The 21784-nt window shown below is 37.5% G+C and overlaps 1 protein-coding gene across 1 annotated transcript; it reads right to left on the bottom strand.

The window, feature by feature from the left end:
- Positions 1–1919: 1919 nt before the first annotated feature.
- On the bottom strand, positions 1920–21016 carry LOC121957709 (palmitoyltransferase ZDHHC3-like). Its single transcript, XM_042506449.1, has 7 exons — positions 20680–21016; positions 11680–12011; positions 9611–9735; positions 8064–8160; positions 6776–6857; positions 6092–6222; positions 1920–4835 (listed from the first exon to the last, which is right to left on the bottom strand). Exons 2-7 carry the CDS (start codon positions 11980–11982, stop codon positions 4677–4679), a joined length of 897 nt encoding a protein of 298 aa, XP_042362383.1. The 5' UTR covers positions 11983–12011; positions 20680–21016; the 3' UTR covers positions 1920–4676.
- Positions 21017–21784: the final 768 nt, after the last annotated feature.

Here is a 21784-nt window from a genome sequence, read left to right as displayed (position 1 = left end):
TTTGCAATAATTTGTGGGTGTGCTTTAACCTTAAGTGCAGATCATCACTTTAATCAGAAGGCTGCTGCACCAACAAATTTAATCACTTTTTAACACAAATTGCTTGATTAGAGGGAGTGACTCCGCTTGCTCCGATATAAACGTTCATGATGTGTCTTACAGATTATGTGAAACAAACATTTGTAAAAGTGTAAATATATTCTGTTAATAGGAATCACTTTAAGAGGATGTGTAAGTTTCCATCTGCACTGAGAGAAGAAATACTGTTGAATTATTAAATAAACATCTCATCTGACAAACAAAATTCTCGTCTGGGTCACTCAGATATTGTTGGCTGTGGGAAGATGTTAAGTACGTCCTCATGAGTGCTTTTTCTCCAAAAAGCTTCTTGGAGCTTTTTGTCCGTCCAGATCAGTTGAACTGGATGTGAATGTGGGTGTGTGATTTCCCGCAGCAAACAGAGTCTTTGTTCTCATTTGTCCTCTCTTTGCATTCAAACACAGTTACAGCTAATGAAGAGCGTGCTCACTGTAGTTAATGGAGCTGGATGTAATGTTTGCCCTGAGCTAGTCTACATCTACTTTAACAGTGATGCTCCGTTGGACAAGTTCCCCTCCATTAAATACCGCTTGTAAAAATGAAAGACAAAACACTCCAGTTACACAGCAGATAAGAGTGTGTTTCTGCACTGAGGACAGAATATGTTCTTTTTATTCTTTTTTATCAATACTAACAGTAACAATTGTCTTTTTTTGTTTCAGTCGCTGAATTACAAATTAAATGTCTAAATTCTGTTAAGAGAAAGACTTATTTCTCAAGATTTAAGTAAACTAGTAAGTCAATAAAATACAGTAATTTAAATTATTTTAAATTATAAGTTCACATTCAAGCAATCTATGCTTTAAATAACAATATATATTCAATTTATACTTTATAATATACATTATAATGATGTACTGAAATTTCATAGAATTATCCAATCTATCTAAAATGCCATTGAAATAAAAACAAATATTCATCCATTAATTCTTTTTAAATTTCTTTTATTTTTTTGTATTACATTTTAGAGACATTTTCTAATAATGAATAACTGTAATTAAAGTTTTTTGGCATGCCATCCTTTATCACAAAGGAAGAATAAAAGTATACTAATTAACCGAGTGAACAATATATCCTAGAAATGCAAATTTAAATAGTTTATCTGTGTTTTACATTAAGAAAACTGGGCTTGTAATTCAAATCAAAACATACATCAAATTGGAAAACTTAGAGTTATTAATTTCTAATTATTATTTGTGTTTTTTTGGTTTAGTGAATTGTTTCGGGGTAAAGTTTGATATATCCACATTTTAGAGATGTTTTTGTATGATAGACCACAAAATTACAAATAGTGTAGACGGCAAAAAAATCTGAAATAGTAAACATAGTTTACTGTAAATTTCTGTGATTGAACTTAATGATAACTGTTTGGAAACGTTTAGGCCAGAGTATGTTCATGACAAGTTTTTTTTTGACACACTAACATAAAAAATTGCCTTGAATTTAAAATAGAGGAACCACATTTCTGACACAGTAAGACCTGTAAACTGATTAACAGAGTCAATGAAGTATCTGTAAAACTTACAGAAAGTTGTGTCATATACATATTGTTTTATTTCATTCCCATTAAAGAAATACAACAGTCAAAAAGAAAAGAAAAACATCATGTGGTCCACAGTAAGTACTATAATCAGCATTCATACCTGACCACAAAGAACATATCGAACAATTCAAGAAGAAAGAAGAAAGCTGGTGTACTGGAGGTGTAAACTGGAGAACAACTGTTACATCTCCATATGATGATAACATTTTTACTTCTTTAAAAAAAAAAAAACTCCAGTGATTTTAAATGCCTAAGAAAATGTCACTCTTTACGACACTTGAATCTTGAAACGGTTCCTTCAGTGGCTCCCTTTATTAAGCATTAAATTTGGCAACATGTATGTTCAAATATGTCCATTCTTCACCCCAGAAAGCATGTTATAAATACAGTAAGGCTTTCGAACACATTTGAGCAAAGGCATTTTAGTGTTAAATGCTTTGAAGTGGCCTATTTCCTCTCTGCACCAAATTCTCATCACAAAACATAAATTCTCTTCACACTATGTGATCCAAGACTGTCCGCAGCTGCGACAATTAAAATGTGCATTTCTATCGCAGTCTTTCAGGCCTCGGTGAACATTTTCCACTGACCTAAATTTTAATCTACATTTTATCCTGTAAGGCTTTTTATTCGCCCTCTGGTCAGGCTCACGACTGCAATCTATGACAAACTGGATTATCCACAAGCAAATTCCATCAATTGAGAGCGAGTGAATTACACTTAGGGTCAGTGCATTCAGAGAGCAATGTGTATTGCTTTTATTCCCTGACTTTCTGTCTGAGCTGGTGACTGTGATTAAAACGGTTATAAAGCAAAAGGCTGGCTAGCTTGACTACACACAGAGCGGCCAAATAGTCAACAAAAGGACAAACAACCTGCTGGAGTCCAAAACTGGTACTGATACTGCTCAAGCCGTGCTGCCTCTTGGACAAGAGACTTTGTTTACCTGCCAAGTGGCACATTTTTAAGTTATAATCCTTGAGATTTCCATAAATTCAAACCCCATTTTTTGATGCCATCTATGATTGGCATTTTTATGAGTAAGCAGTCATTCGGTGTGAATTAAGTCAGTTATTACTTTTCAAAAAAGTGGTTTCCTCTATAAGTGGCAGGGTCCGCCATTTCCCCACTACGTTCAAATTGCCTTCACAGGCATGAGGGACTCATAATGTTAGTGTTTTTAACTTTATCTCATTGATATGAGCCTCACTAAGAGTGTTTCCATCCATATTTTAGTGCATAGTGCCTATAGAAACAGCAACTTGGCAATAAATAATGATGTACATGAAGCAAGTGCAACGTTCTCTCATACCTAAATGATAAAACAAGTCCTTTTCCACTGACTTCCAAAATATCATACATACCCTCCCCACAATGACATGTATTACTGTCCTTTCTGTTGCAGTTTTAAAAACATCCTAAGCAGAAAGTCCTGTGCTTGTTTGATCCATCTCCTTCTTCTCCCGCCCATTTTTTTCCATCTTCATATAACATTACACTGACTTTGTTACTTTTCATACCACATCACATCACTCCCTCCTCTGCTCCCACAATGATTACTAAAGCCACTAGAGGGCGCTACCTTACAATATGGGTCGTAATGAGCTGCTTGCACTGTCGACCTTTATAGACGCTTCTTCGGTAAGAACGTGCTGAGCATGTTAATGAAATGTCAACTAAAGATATGAAGACATCAGATCTGTGTGGAGAAATGAGACTGCTCTGCTCCTCATCAAATATTTGATATTTCCATCGTGTTTTAACAACTGCTCTTTTAAGTTCATCATCTCATTGCACTGCTCTTCCTCTACAATTGATTAATTAGCACTACAAGCAGTCCCAAGCACGAAATTAGATCACTGTTGCTTACGGACTGAGTGGCAAAATCCGGAACTGAAAGATGAAGTAAAACCTGCAGTTCCACTAGTGGCCACTTGAAGCTGGTTATAGTTTGTTTGGCTGCACTATAACAAATTTACCAGTTGCTCTCCTGTTGTATTTTGGAGTAAGAAGCTGCTCAACAGGCGTTTGCTTTAGTATTAAAATCACGCTTTTTTTCTTCCAACCCTAAGTCAACTAAGACTGAAATCTTAAGGATTATAACTACAGCTGAGGCTGCTCACGGTCTTAAAGCCTTTAAATGTCCTTCACAGTGACCCTACTTCAGTCTGAGCAGGAACTTGGCCAATGGCCTGTGTAAATGACAAAATAAAACATTTATTTGAACTGTTTTTATCTGTGATTGGTTTTAGCTTTCTTGGTAGCAGATAGATGGGGTTCAGTACAGACTTTCAAAATCCAAAGATAATTTGATAAAACTTAGTCTTAAAACACATTTCTTAGACAACGTGAACTACTCCACCTATCTGGCAACAAAGAACAACAAAGTTAAATCATTTAAATGATTATTTAACCAATGTGATCTTTTTTCACCCTGACCTTCACATTAAGGCAAAACAAAATAAATGTCTTTTAAAATAGCTGATGCCACCGTTAACTAACGCACTGTTCTAAGGCAAATCATCCGCCGCACTCAGCATAAGACTATTGCAACAACAGGAATACAGCAAAAGAAGTCACAAGATCACAACAATGTTTACAGGAAGACAAAACCAGGAGTCCACCTTGGCACCTGGACTTCGGAAACTTTCTGGACTTCAGTTTCACATTATTTAGTCTCGGAAGCAGGAAATGATCAGACGTACTGGAGGAAGTCTCTCTGTGCTGTTTTGCCAACTCTCATTAAGTGCTTCTTGTCAAGTTGTTGCTGCTTAGTTTGGTTTGTTTTTTTGTACAGCTTAATAATCTCAGTCAGCACCCAGAGTGAAACAATAAAAATAACAAAGAGGGTGAAGGTCTTTAAAAAATAAACATTTTGACAATGTAGCGAACAACGGAACACCCTGAAATATCGATAAATGTAAGATCCATAAACGAAAGACAATGTGGCTAAAAGGAGTTCATGCTCGTTTAGGTCCAGCCAGTCAGAGGGGAGAACAGGAAGTCCACAGCAGCAGAGCTCAGCTTCCAGCTTTCACACAATGTACTGGTACAAGTCTGCCTTGCCGTGGTCGGGTGCTGAAAAGGGGCTCAGCCAGGCTATAGAGAAAGGGTGACCAAACACCACTTTCATGTTCATCCACTTTGACTTTTTGGCCCATCGCCGCTCCTCCTTCTTCAGCTGCTCGATGCCCTGCAGGGAAAATAAGATGTCACAAACATGAGAGGTTGCTCTTCTGCTTTAGTACTGGTTCATGCTCCAATCTGAACATATAGCCGTGCTATAAATGTTTCATGTGCCGGCAGAAAATAACCAGTGGAAGGGATTAAAAATGAAGCGTGTTTTGCATGCTTGCGCTTAGGGTGACTCACTCCCAGCACTTCCTGGTGTCTAAGAACAGCACACACCGATGAAGACTCACTAACAGGACAGAGAATTGCGAGCCCCATGATTATGAATTTGACAGAAACAGATGAGCTTTGTAGTGAAGATTACAACATTATGAGTCATCGTCATGAGTGGTTTGAGCCCATACGTTATGAGAAACGCGCTCATATCAAAATACCTCCGGAGGCTACGGAGTACGTGAATAAACTCCTGCTTGTAACTTATTTCAGGAAGTCAGAACTCCTATTTTAACAATAATAAAAAAAAACCTATATGAGTGCCTGAATAAGTTGCTGAACTTGCTGCCTGAGCCCAAACATCGTACCGCAGACACTGGTGCAGCTGATTCCTTCCACAAACAAACTTACTTCCCAAACCTCCAGATTTTCCCGGGAGACTCACGTTGCCGTGTCCCAGTTGCCTCGTGAGGTAATAGTTCTCCTTTTTCCTAATTTATGACACATTTTCATACCCATTTTTTGTTTTAGTTATCACAACCTGTTTCTGGCACTGTGCAGTTCTTTTGGGTTTTTAGGAAAAGTGGTGTGCATTTTGTAAAATTTGATTTTTCTTTTGCACTCAGGGGTCGGTGCGATGAAATAAGTGAACGAAAACTAGTATTAGTTGGGGCTGAAAATTACAATCACTTTCCTGATGAATTACTAGTAAAAGTAATGACCAATTAATTGATTAATTGTGAAAAAAATTGTATACATCATCAATACCAACTGTGTTTTTTTCTCAACGACAGATAAATCGATTGTCAATGAATCATTATCATCCCTGATATCAGTGTGTGAGATTCATGAAAGTTCATGTCAGAGAGGCAAATTATTCTGTATTCTTTCTGTATAATTCAAAATAAAATTAAAAGTAGTTAACAGAAAAAAACCCAGTGCGCTTATTATTATTTTCATTCCTTAAAAGTCACCAGAATGCAGGAAAAAATGTCTCGGAAACTCAACCACCAAACCCCCCCTTCGGTTTTTAAATACCCCCTGTGTTTGAGGATTCAGTGTTCAGTGTGATGTGATCGTGAAACTGCTGCTGGTTTCACTCACCGTCTCGTCGGTGCAGATGGAGTGGACCTGAGTCCCAAACATGACTGCGGTGAAGATCAGAAAGAGGAGACCCTCGAAGCAGAGGAGGATGAGAAGGATGACGGTTGCTGGTGGAGAGAAGTTACTGCACTCTGAGAGAGAGGGAGAGCAGAGAGAGTTAAAAAGGATTCATGGATTTATTATTGTTATTATGAAACGTTGCACAATGAAACTACACATACAGAAAATATATAAACATACTCAAAATGTCATTCACAATAAACAGTAAAATTGGCCATTATGTAGAAAAAATATATAAAGGTAGCAGTAAAGGAAGAAATAAAAAGGAAAACTAAATTATATTTACAAGGAATGTATATAGTTATTTTTGTATTTACAGTTAATATACAAACAAAACACATAGGAAGTTTGTTACATATATGAAACCTTACAGCTAAGTGCCTTGCTAAAATGACCCACGTAAAAATAAATAATTACAGTAAATTCTGTCAATGGCTGGTACGAATGTATTTTATCCTGAAGAAACTTTGTTAAAACATTTATAATTTTTAAAAGACTGTCAACCTCAGCTGGTCTCTTTGTCAGGTTTATCTGCACATAGAGTTGGATGGTGGTAAAACAGTTATAACCCTGAGTGAGTGAACGGGGAAATTTAGCAGCCACTTCATCGTTATCATTACTCACTTGCCCAGTCTTCTTCAAAGCAGAAAATAAAATGGAAGGCCACCAAAATTAATGCATGGAGGGATATTAGTGCAATATACATCTGGTGAGGGGAAGAAAGAGAAAAACAAAGATTTAGCATTACGATACCTACCTTAATCAATATTCACTGAAATACAGAGAACCGTCTCTTTGGAACAAACTTCTTCCATCAGGCGAGTTCAGGACACAAACCCAAATTTCAGTCAATAGTCTGAGTTTCAGATCACAGGTCCAACCAGGGCTATTTACATTTGTCCCATGACACAAAAACACATCTGGATATAAATGTATAATATTGAACTAAAATGAGTCATTTATGGACATCCAAAGAATGTCCATAAGCAGTTTTTTGAATGCATAATCCACATCGATATTATTGTCATTAAAATCATCTGACAGGACTCTAATTTTGTGGATATCATTTGAACACAATTTAACTTATATGCAATCTTTGTTTTTTTATTCATTTGCTCGCTGTAACCGCTTATCCTCCTCAGGGTCACTGGAGGTCTGGAGCCGATCCGAGCTGTTACAGGCCTCCAGACCATCGCAGGGCTGATCTTTGTTATTATTGAGATACGTCCCCTTTTAAATAACAATTCATACTTAAAAGAAATGAAAAACTTTTTTTTTCTTTTTTTTTAAAGCAAAGTAAGCAAAAAAAAGAAAAACGTCATGCATTAACAAGGAATTCAAGTGTATTTTACTGTACAGAAGCTCCTTAACCATGAAAAATTACCCCCCAAACAACAAAAAACAGAGAATAGAGTATGGTTTTACTCCACCACTCAACTTTTTAAAAGTTAAAAACTAAAGCAAAAACATAACTATAAAACAATCACAATTACTTCTAATCTCTCCTTCACAATGTTCAAACTTCTTTTTAATTCTTACTGTGTTTTTTTTTTTAAATTAATGTATAGATGTACAAAATAAATGAACTACAATATGAATGCTGACATTATTTTTCTGTTATTCGGTGCTTTTTGAAATATCTGCTTTAGTTTTGATAGTAAGAAAGCAAGAAAGCACAGCAAAAGGCTCAAGCTGGACTAAAACCTGGACCACTGCAGTTATGATTAACCCTTCATGGTGCCGTAGCTCCGTCTAGTGAGCCAACTGGGCTCACGTGCTTAACCCATTAGATTTTACAGAAAAAAACGAATTAATTTAGCTTTTTTATGAATCTCTGTTCCTTCTGGTTTGACCATGTTCTGCGTTCTCTTGTACTGACATATTTATTAACCTCCAGTGTTTAAAGACTCACCGTGAAGAGCACAAAGTATTTCTGGTTGTTCTCTCCGACACAGTTGTTCACCCAGGGACAGTGGTGGTCCATCTTTTTGATGCAGCGTTTACACACACTGTGGACACAAAGATACAACATACAGGTGACAAAATTGAATAAAATAATGCAAAAAAAACCCAAACAAACTGTTTGAGAAAAAAGACCAATCTGAATACAAAGTATTAAAAAACAAACAAACAAACACATACACACACAAAATGCAGGGTATATTAAAGGTGTAAGAAATTTAAATTTAAAGCTTTTATAGACCCTTTTTATGATAATTTTAAGTCAAATTCAAGAGTGATTTATTCGATAATTTTTTTTTCTTATTCAGGCATTGCAGGTAAGTATAAAATTAAGTAGGTGTATATGTGGCCCTGTGCAAAGGTAGGTTTTATTTGGGAATATGTTTGTTAAAGTGACTTGGTTAGTCTAGTTTTTGCCAACAGGTAAGTGCAAGTATAAAGTAAAAAGACAGCATTATGCTCATCGAGGTTTAAAGATTTGTAACATAAGAAATGTGATTTTTCGTGCATAAGACTCAATTTGACTAAAAGACATGAAAAGATACATAATATTAAATACATCGTGGTACAAAAAAGGAATAGAAATAAATTAATACACAAAAAAAAGGTAAAAGTTGTTTTTAAACAGGGAAATAACCTGGTAAAAAAAACTGTTAAATTACAAATGTATAATAATTATAAGGTAGTTCTCTGGAATATAAGACTATTTAATGACTCTCAAAGGCGATTGTTTCTAAATTGAACTGAATACATTGTAAGACTTCTGAAGGACCTGCAGACACCCTGAAAGTGTCCCTTCATCTTTAACACTGACTGATGTGACGGACAGTCATAGTGGCTGGACTGTCAGGGGTTATTTATCTTGCAGACCTGTCATTGTTTGACAACTCCAGTGGGGTCTAACAACTCAAAATCTATCATCTGAAAAAGCAGAGAGTCACACTCGATCTACTCGTGCGCTTTGTTTACGCACTCTGAGAGCCAAATCTATATTTAAAAAGCTGCTGTCTTGTGTGTAATATATTATTCTCACAGGTCATTAGAGACAAATGTATCATCGCAGTGTATCATCTGAACCGCCCACAAGAATGACTCATAAAAAAAAAAAATCATCCATTTCATTCAAACTGACACCCATTTTTCCCTCTGAGACCGAATGACTCACTGGCTTTACAATTCAATTACACTGTAGTGTTTTTGTGCTTTTCATGCCTGCAGATCCCCGGGAAACCACCGAGCAGCCGCAGAGGGAACTCCTTAACATCGAGCTGCAAAGTCTGCTGGGAGAAGCTACACAGCTACTCTAAATAAAACACACACGGGAGGCAGGAGAACCGCCGGAGCAGGAGCAAACACAGCAGAGACGAGGAGTCCCCAGTGAAGACTTGAGGGTGCAGACTTCAGCAGAACACTTCGCTCGCCCAAACACACATCTGAAAATCTGCAGAGCTTGTATTCTTCCCTAAAATCTGCACATTCGCAGAGGGAGAGGAGTACCTGCAGTGGTGAGCTCTGTCAGGCTTGATGCTGCAGCACTTGGGACATTTGTACACCACCTGTCCCGGTTTGAGCTGCAGGCTCTCGATGAATTCTTTGGTAGCGTTCCCTTTAGGCACGGCTCCCTGAGAGAGAGAGGGGAGAAAAGGATTCACGACAAGGAATTCAAGTGTATTTTACTGTGCAGGAGCCCTTTAAAAATGGAGAATTGGTCTCAAGACAACAAAAAAAAAAACTAGATAATAAAGTATGGTTTGACTTTATCACCACTCAAGTTAAAAACTAGAACAAAAACATAACAATAAAACAATCACAGCATGATTAAGCAACTAGGTGACCCCAAGTCAAAAAAAGATTCAGACCCCAGCTGATACTGAAATGGCCTCAACCCAGAAACCAACTGGTATTTCTACGCATGAATACCACCCTGCCCTAGGTCTGCTGTATATCATTTCAGTCTGATAATTCGATTAAACACTTTTTTTAAGGCAATATGGACCATATAAAGATACAATCAACTAAAAAATAAATAAATAAATAAACTTTTAAATATTTTTTAAATGCCTGAATTTCATAGAATTCAAATGCGAGTGTAAAGGAATTTTGGGGGCTTTTTTTCTTTTATTATAGCACAGCTTGGGGATGAGATGCTGCAAAGGGCCACAGGTTGAGGAAAAAAATAGGGAGTGCTGCACCGAGCCAAGACGCAGAGTGTAGGTGATTATGCAAGAATTAAGGAGCTCTTTAAATCGAAACTGGGCCGCTGCAACATTTCTGTTGCTGCTGTTACACAGACTGGACCTTGCCTGCTGTGGACCCCCATGTTTGGGTTTGTGCCGGCTGTATTCAGGTTGCTTCAGCCACTACTGAAGGTCCGTCTCCAGAGCTGTTGCCCACTTTCATCCCTAATAATAGTCTCTTAGCGGTGGGGAGTGAGGTGAGGGGACCGTGGGATAGTTAGCTAATTCTTGTCTAATTTGTGGTCTGATAAGCAGAGAGCAGAGAGTGGGGCGAGGGGATGAGCGAATCAATGCGCTGCAGGGAGCTCGACAATGGAACAAGATTTTAGTGATTTTAAATACTCAACAAATAGAAAATCAATAAGCGGAGGTCAACGATGATATTGTGGCAGCCACCACAAATAAATCACTGTATGGGAAACACAGCAAACTTGATGAGCAGGAACTGCTAAATGTAGCACTTTAGGTTTACTTCAAAAGGTATATTTTTTAGTATTTTTAGTAAGTGAGTAAAGTATATGTCTGTGTATTATATTTTTATTTTATTAAATTTAGCTTTTTTACTGTTTTTAAAAAAAAAATATAAACCTTTATTTAATCAGGTAAGTCCCATTGAGATGGAGATCTTATTTTGAACGAGTATTTAATAAAGATAAAAAACAAACAATTTAAAATGTACAATATCAGTAATTGTAAATAAACAGTGTAAAATAATTTTACAAAACCATAAATTATAATTTTATATTATATTGCTTTGTGTTTTTTTTACTGCTGCTTCTTGCTTTGCACTATCACTTTTGCTGATTTAAAGATGCAAATTTCTCCACTGAGGGACTCATAAAAGATTATTTTAACTTATCTCATATTAAATACAGCAACTTTTAAAAAACCAAGGCCACAAAGTGCTTAACTGGAATAAATTTGGTAAAAATAAGTCCACTGAGCAGTTACTATTTTATGTAACTTTCTGTTCTGTGCAGCGTATGAAATAAAAGCCAGACGGACTGACAGACATGAGACGTGCATTGTTTTTGGAAACATGTCTCATGGTTCACAGCCTATAGAAGTGTATGGTTTAACTTTTTCCCATGCTGCAAAGGTAAAAAAAAAAGTAAAAAAGAAATTACAATAAATTGTGATAGTGAATTGTAATACCTAAATAATCGCAGTACATGTTGAATCGGCACCCAAGTATCGTGATAGTATCAGATATGGAGGTACGAATATTGTCCAAGCTGCAGTATTATGTATGTATATGTATATATGTATTAAAGCTTGAGTATGACTCAGTTTACTCCTACAGATTAATCTGATCAAAGTCTGACTGACCGGGTCTGTGCACATCGCCTTTGCATGAGAGGCGAGGGCGAGGAAAGCGAGGCCGTTGAAGATCACCCCGTTGAAGAGGCTGTAGATGACGTTCTTGGCGGGCAGCAGCATGACGAACACCACCACAAACTCGGCGTAGAAGACCAGGAACCAGGTGATGACGCCACACACGATGCCGCAGCCGTCGCGGATGAACCACATGGTGTCGGAGCCGGTGCGTGGAGGGGGAGGGGCGCAGTGCTCGGGCTTCAGGTAGCCAGCTTGCCTCTCGATGTCCCTGGTGCGGTGCGCCGGGCTCTTCATCCTACAACGCCCGTGGCTCCAACCACATGCTGCGAGGAGCGATGAGGGACAGATGGAGACCAAGAGGGGGAGCAGAGAGACGGGAAGACAACGGGAGAAAGGAGTTAGAGAATTAGGTGAGTGACTTGGATGAGAAAAGTTGTCAGTGCAAATAACATTTATCATTGCTTCACTTCATTTTGTCAATCGATTGTTCTAAAAAAAGGCAGAAATAAAAAGTCTTTCTATTAATTGAACAATCATAAACCTCATTATTAAAGATTTACCATCATGTAAGACGATGACGACCTGCTAATTCTCACAGAACAGAAGGTGGAAAATACAGGCTAATGTGTGATTTAAAATAAAGACCCTGCAAGACATTATAATGAGAAATTTCAGTATCTCAAAATAATGAGTAACAATATTAACACTTTTTTAAAGAACATTTTTCATGATTTGGGAATATCAGCTGCTCAGAAACTAACTCATAGTTTTAAGATAATAAATCATAACTTTGAGATACTAGGTCATTATTTTGGGATACTAACTTATTTATGAATACCAACTTATTATTTTGGGATGCTCACTTATTATTTGGGGATACTGCTAACTTATTATTTTGAGGTACTTACTCATGATTTTAAGAAATTGGTAATGACTCACAGGATCTATTTTTCCGTCACTCTGGTGAAAATGAGCTTCCATAGTAACAAGGTCATTTTTGGTACTTTTCCCGTAAAAATGCCTTCCACGAGTGATGAGTCGATTCTCAAATTAATTGCTGATTATTTTCAGTCAGTTTCATAATTAACTAATCAGCTCAGCTCTCTAAAAGTGTCCTGTCTGCCTGCAGCAATATCACAGTGTAAGAGTGCCGCTCCACAACAATTAAGCATTTATATTATGTAGTAAGTCCTCTTCACCCTGGAGGAATAAAAACAAAGATACCAACTAAAAACCATCATGTGATTGGATCACACCAGCCAAGATACAGGGAACTATCTGCTAACCAGAGAACGAAATTCGTAGATCTACCAATCCAGACCTGTTACATTAGAAAAACTCAACAGCAGGTCAGATAGTTAACATATTTAATTTTATTTTTATTTATTAGTTTATTTATTTGACACTTTATTAATCATCTTCTTTTTCGGTGGCGCAAATAGTTTCACAAACAATCCTGCCATATATTTTCTTGCACAAAATGTTTATCTGAGATGCCTGGTTATGATAGCGAGGGGGAAGTCAACAAGCACATGTTGAGCAACTAATGAAACGCAGCCACACATGACACCCTTGCTCAGACCGAACCCCTCTTCAAACTCTGCCTTGTGATCTTAAATCCACAATTGAAAAAAATTCATGACTGCATCTCGCACAGTTGCATCTAACGACAGACATGATCAGCCCAAAGTGCTGAAAACCGCTTCTGTGGTAGTTCTGGCTAAACAGTGTTTCCAGAATCACATTTTGCCATGATGACACACACACAAACACACACACAAACACACACACATTAACAAAGTGAAAACAATACAGGCCCTGCTATTGCGGCGGGTAATAAGTCCACAGAATGACTCAGCAAATGAGGCTGAGGACAACACTCAGGAGGAAGCATTAACTGAAGGAGGAACAAACAATGACTGGTCTAATCCCAACAGGCCAAACAATCCACCCAGATCCCTCTCACAGAGAAAAGAAGAGGCCGTCGCTGGAGTCACAGACTCATCATTTAGTCTGAAAAAGTGAAACAAAACAACGCTTCAACAAAACTGTCTCCACAGCTGTCTGGAGCTGCACCGGGCCTGACTGTGCGTCCGAGGCTCATGAATAAGCAATTGAGCAGGTCTGAGTGTGTGCATGCAAAGATGATGTGACTTCAAAGGGGATAAAATGTCAGAAAACCAAGAATAGGCCTCTCTCTTATATGCAGATAACACAGACCTGAGTAAAACAGCTGAAGCCCGGAGGACGGCTGGACCTCGCCGCACGCCTCCTCAGTAAAACCTGCAGCTCGTGGAGAGTGCAATCAGACTGCTTGGTCATTCCTGAGGACTCAGTCTATCCATTAAACATCCTAATCTTCACTTTATGTCCGTTTTAATTAGGGCTTGGCAAATGATCCTTGCAGTTAAACATGCTTCCCCCGGGGACGGGGATTTAATCAGAATGACAACGATACGGCATTCCTACAACACGTTTGGGTGAAATGAACGATGCCATCTCTGCACCTGAGACATACAGCCTTTATCCGCCTTGCTCTCAAACTTTTTTTTTGTTTTGAGCTTTTATTTGATAGGACATCTTAACCCTTCAACACCTGGATCAACATCACTTTTCTTCACTTTCATTTTAACCTGTGAAACCTTAGAAAACTGGTTTGATTTCTTTCACAAAAAAAAGCACAATGAGCTACTTGGTAAGACATGTCCCACAAATTTAAAAAATAAAAATAAGTGTAAAAATAAAAGGTGACAAGAAAGTGACCTGAAGCTGTGGGGGATTATTAAATATGACCAAAAAATGGGGTGTGGGGGATGTGTCCAGAAATTTTTTTTTAGACTTCTCTTAATTATATATTAAAAATTATGTTACATAAAAAAGTGAAAAAAATCACTTTTTTGAAGCCATTTTCTTGTTTTTGTTTGTATTTTAGTTTTCTTTTTTCTGTTTTTTGATTTTTTTGGGTTAATTCTCTTTTCACTTGCTGTTTCTTGGGGTCATTTCTTGTTAAGCTGCTTGTCGCCCCCACATGCTTTTGAAAGAAATGAAGCCAATTGGCCTGGAAATCAAAGGGTTTTGCATGAACGGGGGAGAGAGGGGGGATGACATGCATTAAAGACCCGCAGCCGGAATCAAACCTGCGGTGTGGTAGCGATTATCAAATAACAAAGAGTTAAGTTAATTGTCATGGAAAATGACCTAATTTTATTGGTCTTGCTCTCAAAGGTTTTGACAAATTGCACAATAGTTGGAGTTTCACCCACATCCACTAAAGTCACCCAGCTAAACCTGTTTTCAGGTGAAACTTTGTCTTTAAACGCTGCATTTTCTTGTGAGTGCCTGACAGTTACCGTGTGCAGCTCTCTACAGAAATGGGAAGGAAACAAGATGGCTCACTCTTTAGCTACTTTCATCACCTCCACAAAAAAAAACACAGTGTTTAACTCATTCTGACAGTTTGGCAAGTGGTAAAACTGAAGCCTGACATGGCATTTTATTTGCCCCGGGCAATCACGCAATCCTTACTGCTGAGCTCTGCAACAATCTCTTGAAACATGAGATTTCTTTTAGTTTCTACTTTTTCGTTTTTAGCTATGCTTGTTGCATTGATGCATCGTCAATCTGATCAATCTGACTTTGCTCCAGACTAAAATATCCCAACAACAGATTGCAGTAACATTTTGTACAAATATTCATGATTCCCAAAAGATAAATCATGCTGACTTTAGTGATCCTCTGACTGTGCCTCTAGTCCCAATACAACGGGACATCTGACCTCTTGAACGAATGGCTGGATCACATTGAAATTTGGTACAAAAATACCTGCAAAACTGTACTTTGTGTTAGTGCTGATTACCAAACATGCTAAACTAATGCGGTGAACATGTTCAACATTATACAATAATAATCAATTGTTTCAGTCAAACAAGGATTTTGATATTTGCTGGTTCCAACTTTTTAAATCTGGAAATTTACTGCTTTTCTTCCTAGTTTGTGAAATTAAATGAAGAGCATTTGGGTTTATGAATGAAGATGTCACTTTTTAATGAGCATTTTTCACAATTTTTCACAATTTTCCAAGTGTGAGCTACATGGACTTTCTAAATATTAAACAGAAGACAGTATACAGTGAGTATTTACAGGACTACCTTCTAAAATGATGAAACGTAAACCCTTTATGTTTTTTTTTATGGGAAAACAAATACAAAGATAAAGACAAATGAATAGAGGACTGTAAATCGCACGAATAAGCCAAGATAAGATAGTCATCATTTAGGCAAATACTTGATTTATAATAGCTGTAAATTTCTACAGTTTAGTTGTCAGCGATCTGAATTTATTCGTCTGTATGACTGCAAACACTCCTGCCATCCAGCTCTAAAACCACGTTGGAGACAGGAGCATTGTCTTGCTAAAAATTGGAATGACTTTTTTATATGTGCAGCATGACTGACCCAAATCCTGCAGCATGGCCTATTGACCCTTTTCTCTGTGTCAGACGCAACGGGAGGTCACGTTGGAGGTCTGGTGTGTCTGCCAGTATCACTTTCATCAGAAGTCTGGGATTACTGGACCATCTGTCTCAGCTTCAGTGGTTGTGAAAGGTAAAAGTGAGTGTGTTTGCACTCCTACTGTACTTGAGGATTTCCTTCTTTTTTTGCTTCTTTTTAGTTTATGCTCTTCACTGCATTTGACTGAATTGAAACTGAATTCATTCTTTACAAATGCTTTTTAACGTCTTGAAGGTCCAGGGTTTAGGATTTAGAGGGAGATATTAGCAGAAGTGAAATATAATACAATAAATACTTTAAAGGTTATGACTTCAAACAGTTTAATAATACATAAAGCTGCCTAACAGTATATTGTAGGTAAGGCTGGGCAATATGGAGGAAGTCAAATATTGTGATATTTTTGTCTAAATACCCTAATGTCAATAACGATCGGTGCTTTTACAATGTATTTACACAATTAGATTTTTTTTTTAAAAAACAGCAACAAAAAAAACATTAGTAATGTGGATATAATGACTACGCTGGTAAAGGCAAATAATATAACTACAACAGTCTGATGAGTTCAGAAAATGTACTCAGATGAAACATCTTCGAGGGGAAATTAATTAATTTCTAGTAGCCAGTTAGGCACAATTTAAGCAGCACAGCAGCTGTGAGAAAATGTGGATATTCTTGAACATACTTGCCTTTTCACTCATCTCTGAGTCACTTTAAAATTAAATAATTTCAGGTTAAGATCTTCCAAATTCCTTGTTAAACAGGTTCGAACTGTCGCTGATTCATGTGACCGTTTACAGACCTCTGATTCAGCCGGTGGGAGCAGCCCATTTCAAGAAAAACTAGTTCCAGTCAGGGGGGACGCAGGACGACGCCTGATAACGGCCTGTAATGGGTCTACTGTTATGTGGACCGCTTTAACGTTTCACTCCATTAGAAACAAAAGACGGCCCTAAAAAGCTGTGTTTACTGAGAATGCAGATGATTGGACGAGATGGGACTTTCTACAATAAAGTGCTGAAAGACCTGGAGTGAAACTAACTGCAGAACCAGACTTCATTATCATCAGCTGAGTCAATGGTGTCTTCTTTGTGGACTGGTGAATGTGTCCTTTTCTTGGAGAATAGCCGTTTGTTTTTGCAATAAGAAACAACTGAACGACTCGATTGTAACAGAAACACTTTACACAACAGCCTCCCTTCTCTTGAGTCGACCCAGAGAAACCACCACGATGCCTCTGCAGAACTGCGAGATCAGATAAAGTGCGTAAAAAAAGGACGGATTTATGCTGTAACAGTGACTCGCTGACTCAAAATATATGCACGTCTCAGTCAGATATTCAATTAATGATTTACGGGCGTGTTTGATACCCCGCTGCTAGAACGCATTTCAAAGTAACCGACAGCACTGACTGATGGTGGCGACTAATGTGTGAAGGCAGGGTGAGCGGCACGAAGAGAGATGTGATGTAGAGATGAGAAGCTGCGAGATTTGACCCCCCGTCGAGTTAATTAACACTCTAATGTGGTTTCACTTTACTGATAACCTCCTCTGGCAACTTACAAAACAAAGGATGGAGGACTTGAGACTTTAAATTCACTAAAATCTGTTTTGAAAAGAAAGATCCCGCATGCTGCTCTTGCTAAGCATCAGAATTTTTTGGTTATACCAACATTTCGGTCCCTCTAGACCAGGGAAACTCTGCGTGCTTTGCTCGGGGGCCACTTTTGCAAAATGTCAGGAGGCCAGGGGCCACTCGCAGCAGCCCCATACATGTTTTTAGGATTTTAGGATATTTCCAGCAGTTTAGGACATTTCTAGGATTTGAGGTCAGTTTTAGGTTTTGAGGGTATTTCTTGGATTTGCGTTCATTTCTAAGACTTAAGGACATTAGGGGCTTAGCTAGGACCTCTGTTGGATGGTGTGGGGGATCCTCCATTTTTTTTTTATAAACAAGCAATGATAAACTGGGGCCCTTCATGTCTCTGCAATGATGCACTTTATTAACTTTCTTATGACTTCTATCTACCTATTTATGACTTTTATTTTTTAATCAGCTATTTATTGTCGACTTACACAGTTTTTATCCTTTAAAGGGAAACGTAATTCGTTTTTATTTAGTGTGCATAATTGAAGGTGACAAATATAAGAAGTCTGACAACTGAAATCAGCTCTTTTTGGATGCTGTTTTATTCACTCTGGCACCTTATGAATACTGGAAATGCAAGAACAGTTCTCAGTGTGATTCACTTTTTTTTAATTGTCAATTAGAAAATGGTTGGAGGGGCACCTAAAACCCTCTCCAGGACCAGATTTGGCCCACTGGCCGTTACTTGACGAGAGCTTCGTCAAGAGTATTTAACTTTTTTGACAAAGGTCCAGAGGGACGGAAATGTTGGAATAACCAATCAACAGTGGTGCTGATACTTTCTTACACACCAGCATCTGAGACGGTTAGATGTGCTAATATTTCAATTCGATTAGTTTTAGAAACACATTTTGAGAGCATGAGTTAATCGTGCAGAAATCTTTGAACCACCATATCTTGTAAACTGCTCTACAGATAAATCTATGCACGACAGTAAAGGTGTGGATATGGTGTCATATCATAAAACGGAGGGTTTGAGTGTCGTTTGCCAGAAAATTTTGAGCATCACATTTAATTTCCTGCGTTCTAGTAAATTTTTATGTACCAGTTTGAGCCGCTTCTGCACCAGTTTCATGGTGTAAATGTCTATAATAATGCGTAAATAAAAGGCCTCCTCTACTACTTTTATGTTTTTGTCTGGGGGGACAAAAGCATTACAGCTAAGCTTTTTGCAGCTACCTTCAAAATTTAAAAAAGTGCAAATATTTGATAAGATACGAGTGTTTGCAGTTGTAAATTGAACTGAGACTCCGACAAACTGGGTCACAGGATTTAGTTTAACACCAGGAAGTAAAACTAACAACTTCTATGTGAACCTTCAACTCTGTGCGCACTACTCTTCTTTTTCTTTGGCTGATTTGATTTAGGTGTGTATAAAAGAAGTACATAAAAATCTATTGGGACAACTTAAATAGAGCTGAAACAAGAAGTCAAATAATCTGGAAATTAAACTGCAACGATTTTAACAACTGGTTTAACTTTAAAACATGATATGATACGACCTTAAGTTGCATCCCTAAAATATAATACATTTAGTGTAAACTTTTTTTTGTTTGAAGCATAGAGTTGCAGCTAATGATTAGATGATTTTATCAAAACTGTATATTTAAGGTGACTTCATATTGATTTGGTGCCTTTTTGCACCAATTTTTCAAACTGTATTTGTACCCTAAAATCAAAGAGATAACCACCAATCATATAGGCTCTGGCAAATAAAAGAAGCAAATATCTGCAAAGGTGTAACCTGTGCATGTTTGCCGGTGTGGCTTGAAAACAAAATAATGCTCATCAGATAACTGATGGATTGACTATCAGCACGGATGCCAACTCTCAATCTGTGGAGGTTTATCTTTGGCCATCGGACAAATTTTAGGTCCACAGTTCATTCATTTTTAACTCAAATGTTGTCCCCAACCACCTCTGATAAGAATTATCTGGGTCTTACCCTTGATAGATGTTTGATTTTCTAATATTTCAAATCTAAAGTAGTACTATAAGAGTGGAAAACACAAACCTGGTAACTTGGTAAATACTCTTCAACCCTGAGACGCCTGAAGAGACACCTTTTTTCTTGTGCTGCTCTTAGATGCCTTTCACAAGTATTTAAACCTTTTACTTTGAGCACATTGGTGTGATTTCTTTCAGAAACACAGGATAAAAGGCAATGAGCAACTTGGTAAGAAATGTTTCACAAATTGCAAGAAATAAGTAGATTTAGATTTTTTTAAAAAACGCTAGAAATAAATGTCTAGGAAAGCTGGGGGGGAAATGATCAGAATTACATATTTAAAATTATGTTAAAAAATTATGATTATTTTAATAACCCTTTTCTGGTCATTTCCTTGTTTTTTATTTCTATTTTTTAAATTACATTTCAGGTAATTGTATTTTTTTTTTTTAATTTCCTACTAATTTTTGGGGCATTTCTTCTATCAGCACTCACTGCCTACTTCTCAATTTACTGAGGCTTCAAAAAGCTTGAAAGCGTGGTTGATCTGATTTGGTGGAGGGTAAGAGACACAAAGTAATATATGTTGGTAAACTTAATAGGTGATAATTAGGGGGACTTAAATCTGTTAGGTGCCCCTGACTGCCTAATTGACCTCTGACCTTTCTGCAGATGGGTGAACAAAGAGGGGAATTATCTTGTCATGTCCAGTGAAGCTTAGACAAGTATTATGGCCACATAACTTCTAGAAAGTGAAAATCTCATTAACTCGAGCAGGAAGAAGTAAATCTGGACTAACATGACTTGATAGCTGATAACAACCCAGGTTTGTTTACTTTAAAGTATTTCTACAGAAACACGTTAACTTGTTTAAAAAAACAACTTACCTCACACTCCCCAGGTTTGTCGACAAAAGTTTCTTTTAGTCCTCTCGCAGTTTGGAGCCGTGAGAAGTTAAAAACACACCAAACCGACGGTCTCCTCCGCCTGTTAGCTCGATCCCGGCTAACCTCACTGATCTGCGGGCAGATGCAGCTCCGCCGCTCCGCTCCCGTTTTCAACGCCGCTCCGGTTTCAACGAGCTGTTAGTTTACTTTGTTTGTACGGTAATTACAGCAGGAGACCGAGCCTTAAATCAGGCCGTTACCTAACGTTAACTACTCCGGTGTGTCCTGCTGTGTTGGATCCAGAAAGCTCTGCGGACAGACAGACAGCAGGACAACAACGCAGCCAACCAGGAAGTCCCATTCCCTGTCCGCTGGGCGGTGCTGCCCTCAGCTCAGTCTGTCAGGCAGGAGCACATCACAGCCTGTATACTACACTGTATCTATATCTATATCCACATCTATTAATGTATCTATCTATGTATGTATGTCCATATATATATATGCTGTGAGAAACGGCTGTTAGATAAATACATGAACAGACAAATAAATAAATAAAGTATAACTATATATATATATATAAATTTTTCTCTATATGTCATATATAATGTTTTTTATTTATTTTTTAAAGGTATATAAATGACAGAGAACCCCAGCATTCTTCTGTTTTTTTCTCACCTTACCCTCCTGCCCCAACAGAGAGAGAGAGACCGTAACAGAAATAAAGGCAATAACAGAAATCACACTAATAGCAACAATCATGACAAGACTTACAGGTTGCAATGACACCAAAATTAAAAATACACTACATACATAAGATAAGACAGTAATGAATAAATAAATGGATGAAAATGACAAAAAATAAAGAAAAATAGAGCAAACAAATGGAAAATGGAAAAACAAAACAACACAAAAACAAAGTATATATATATATATATATATATATATATATACATATATATATACATACAGAGAAAACAATTTTAGTTGAAATAGAAAGTAGTTTCACATATTGCTCAGTATCTGGAAATCAGCAAAACAACACAGCCAGTTTTTTGCTTTTTATTTGCTAAATTGCTAAACAGTTTGCCAATGTTGTTATTAAATT

The sequence above is a fragment of the Plectropomus leopardus genome, chromosome 18 (assembly GCF_008729295.1).
Source record: "Plectropomus leopardus isolate mb chromosome 18, YSFRI_Pleo_2.0, whole genome shotgun sequence".
Classification (NCBI taxonomy): Eukaryota; Metazoa; Chordata; class Actinopteri; order Perciformes; family Serranidae; genus Plectropomus; species Plectropomus leopardus.
The sequence above is the reverse complement of the archived record's forward strand: the minus strand, read 5'-3'. Positions and strand labels throughout refer to the sequence as shown.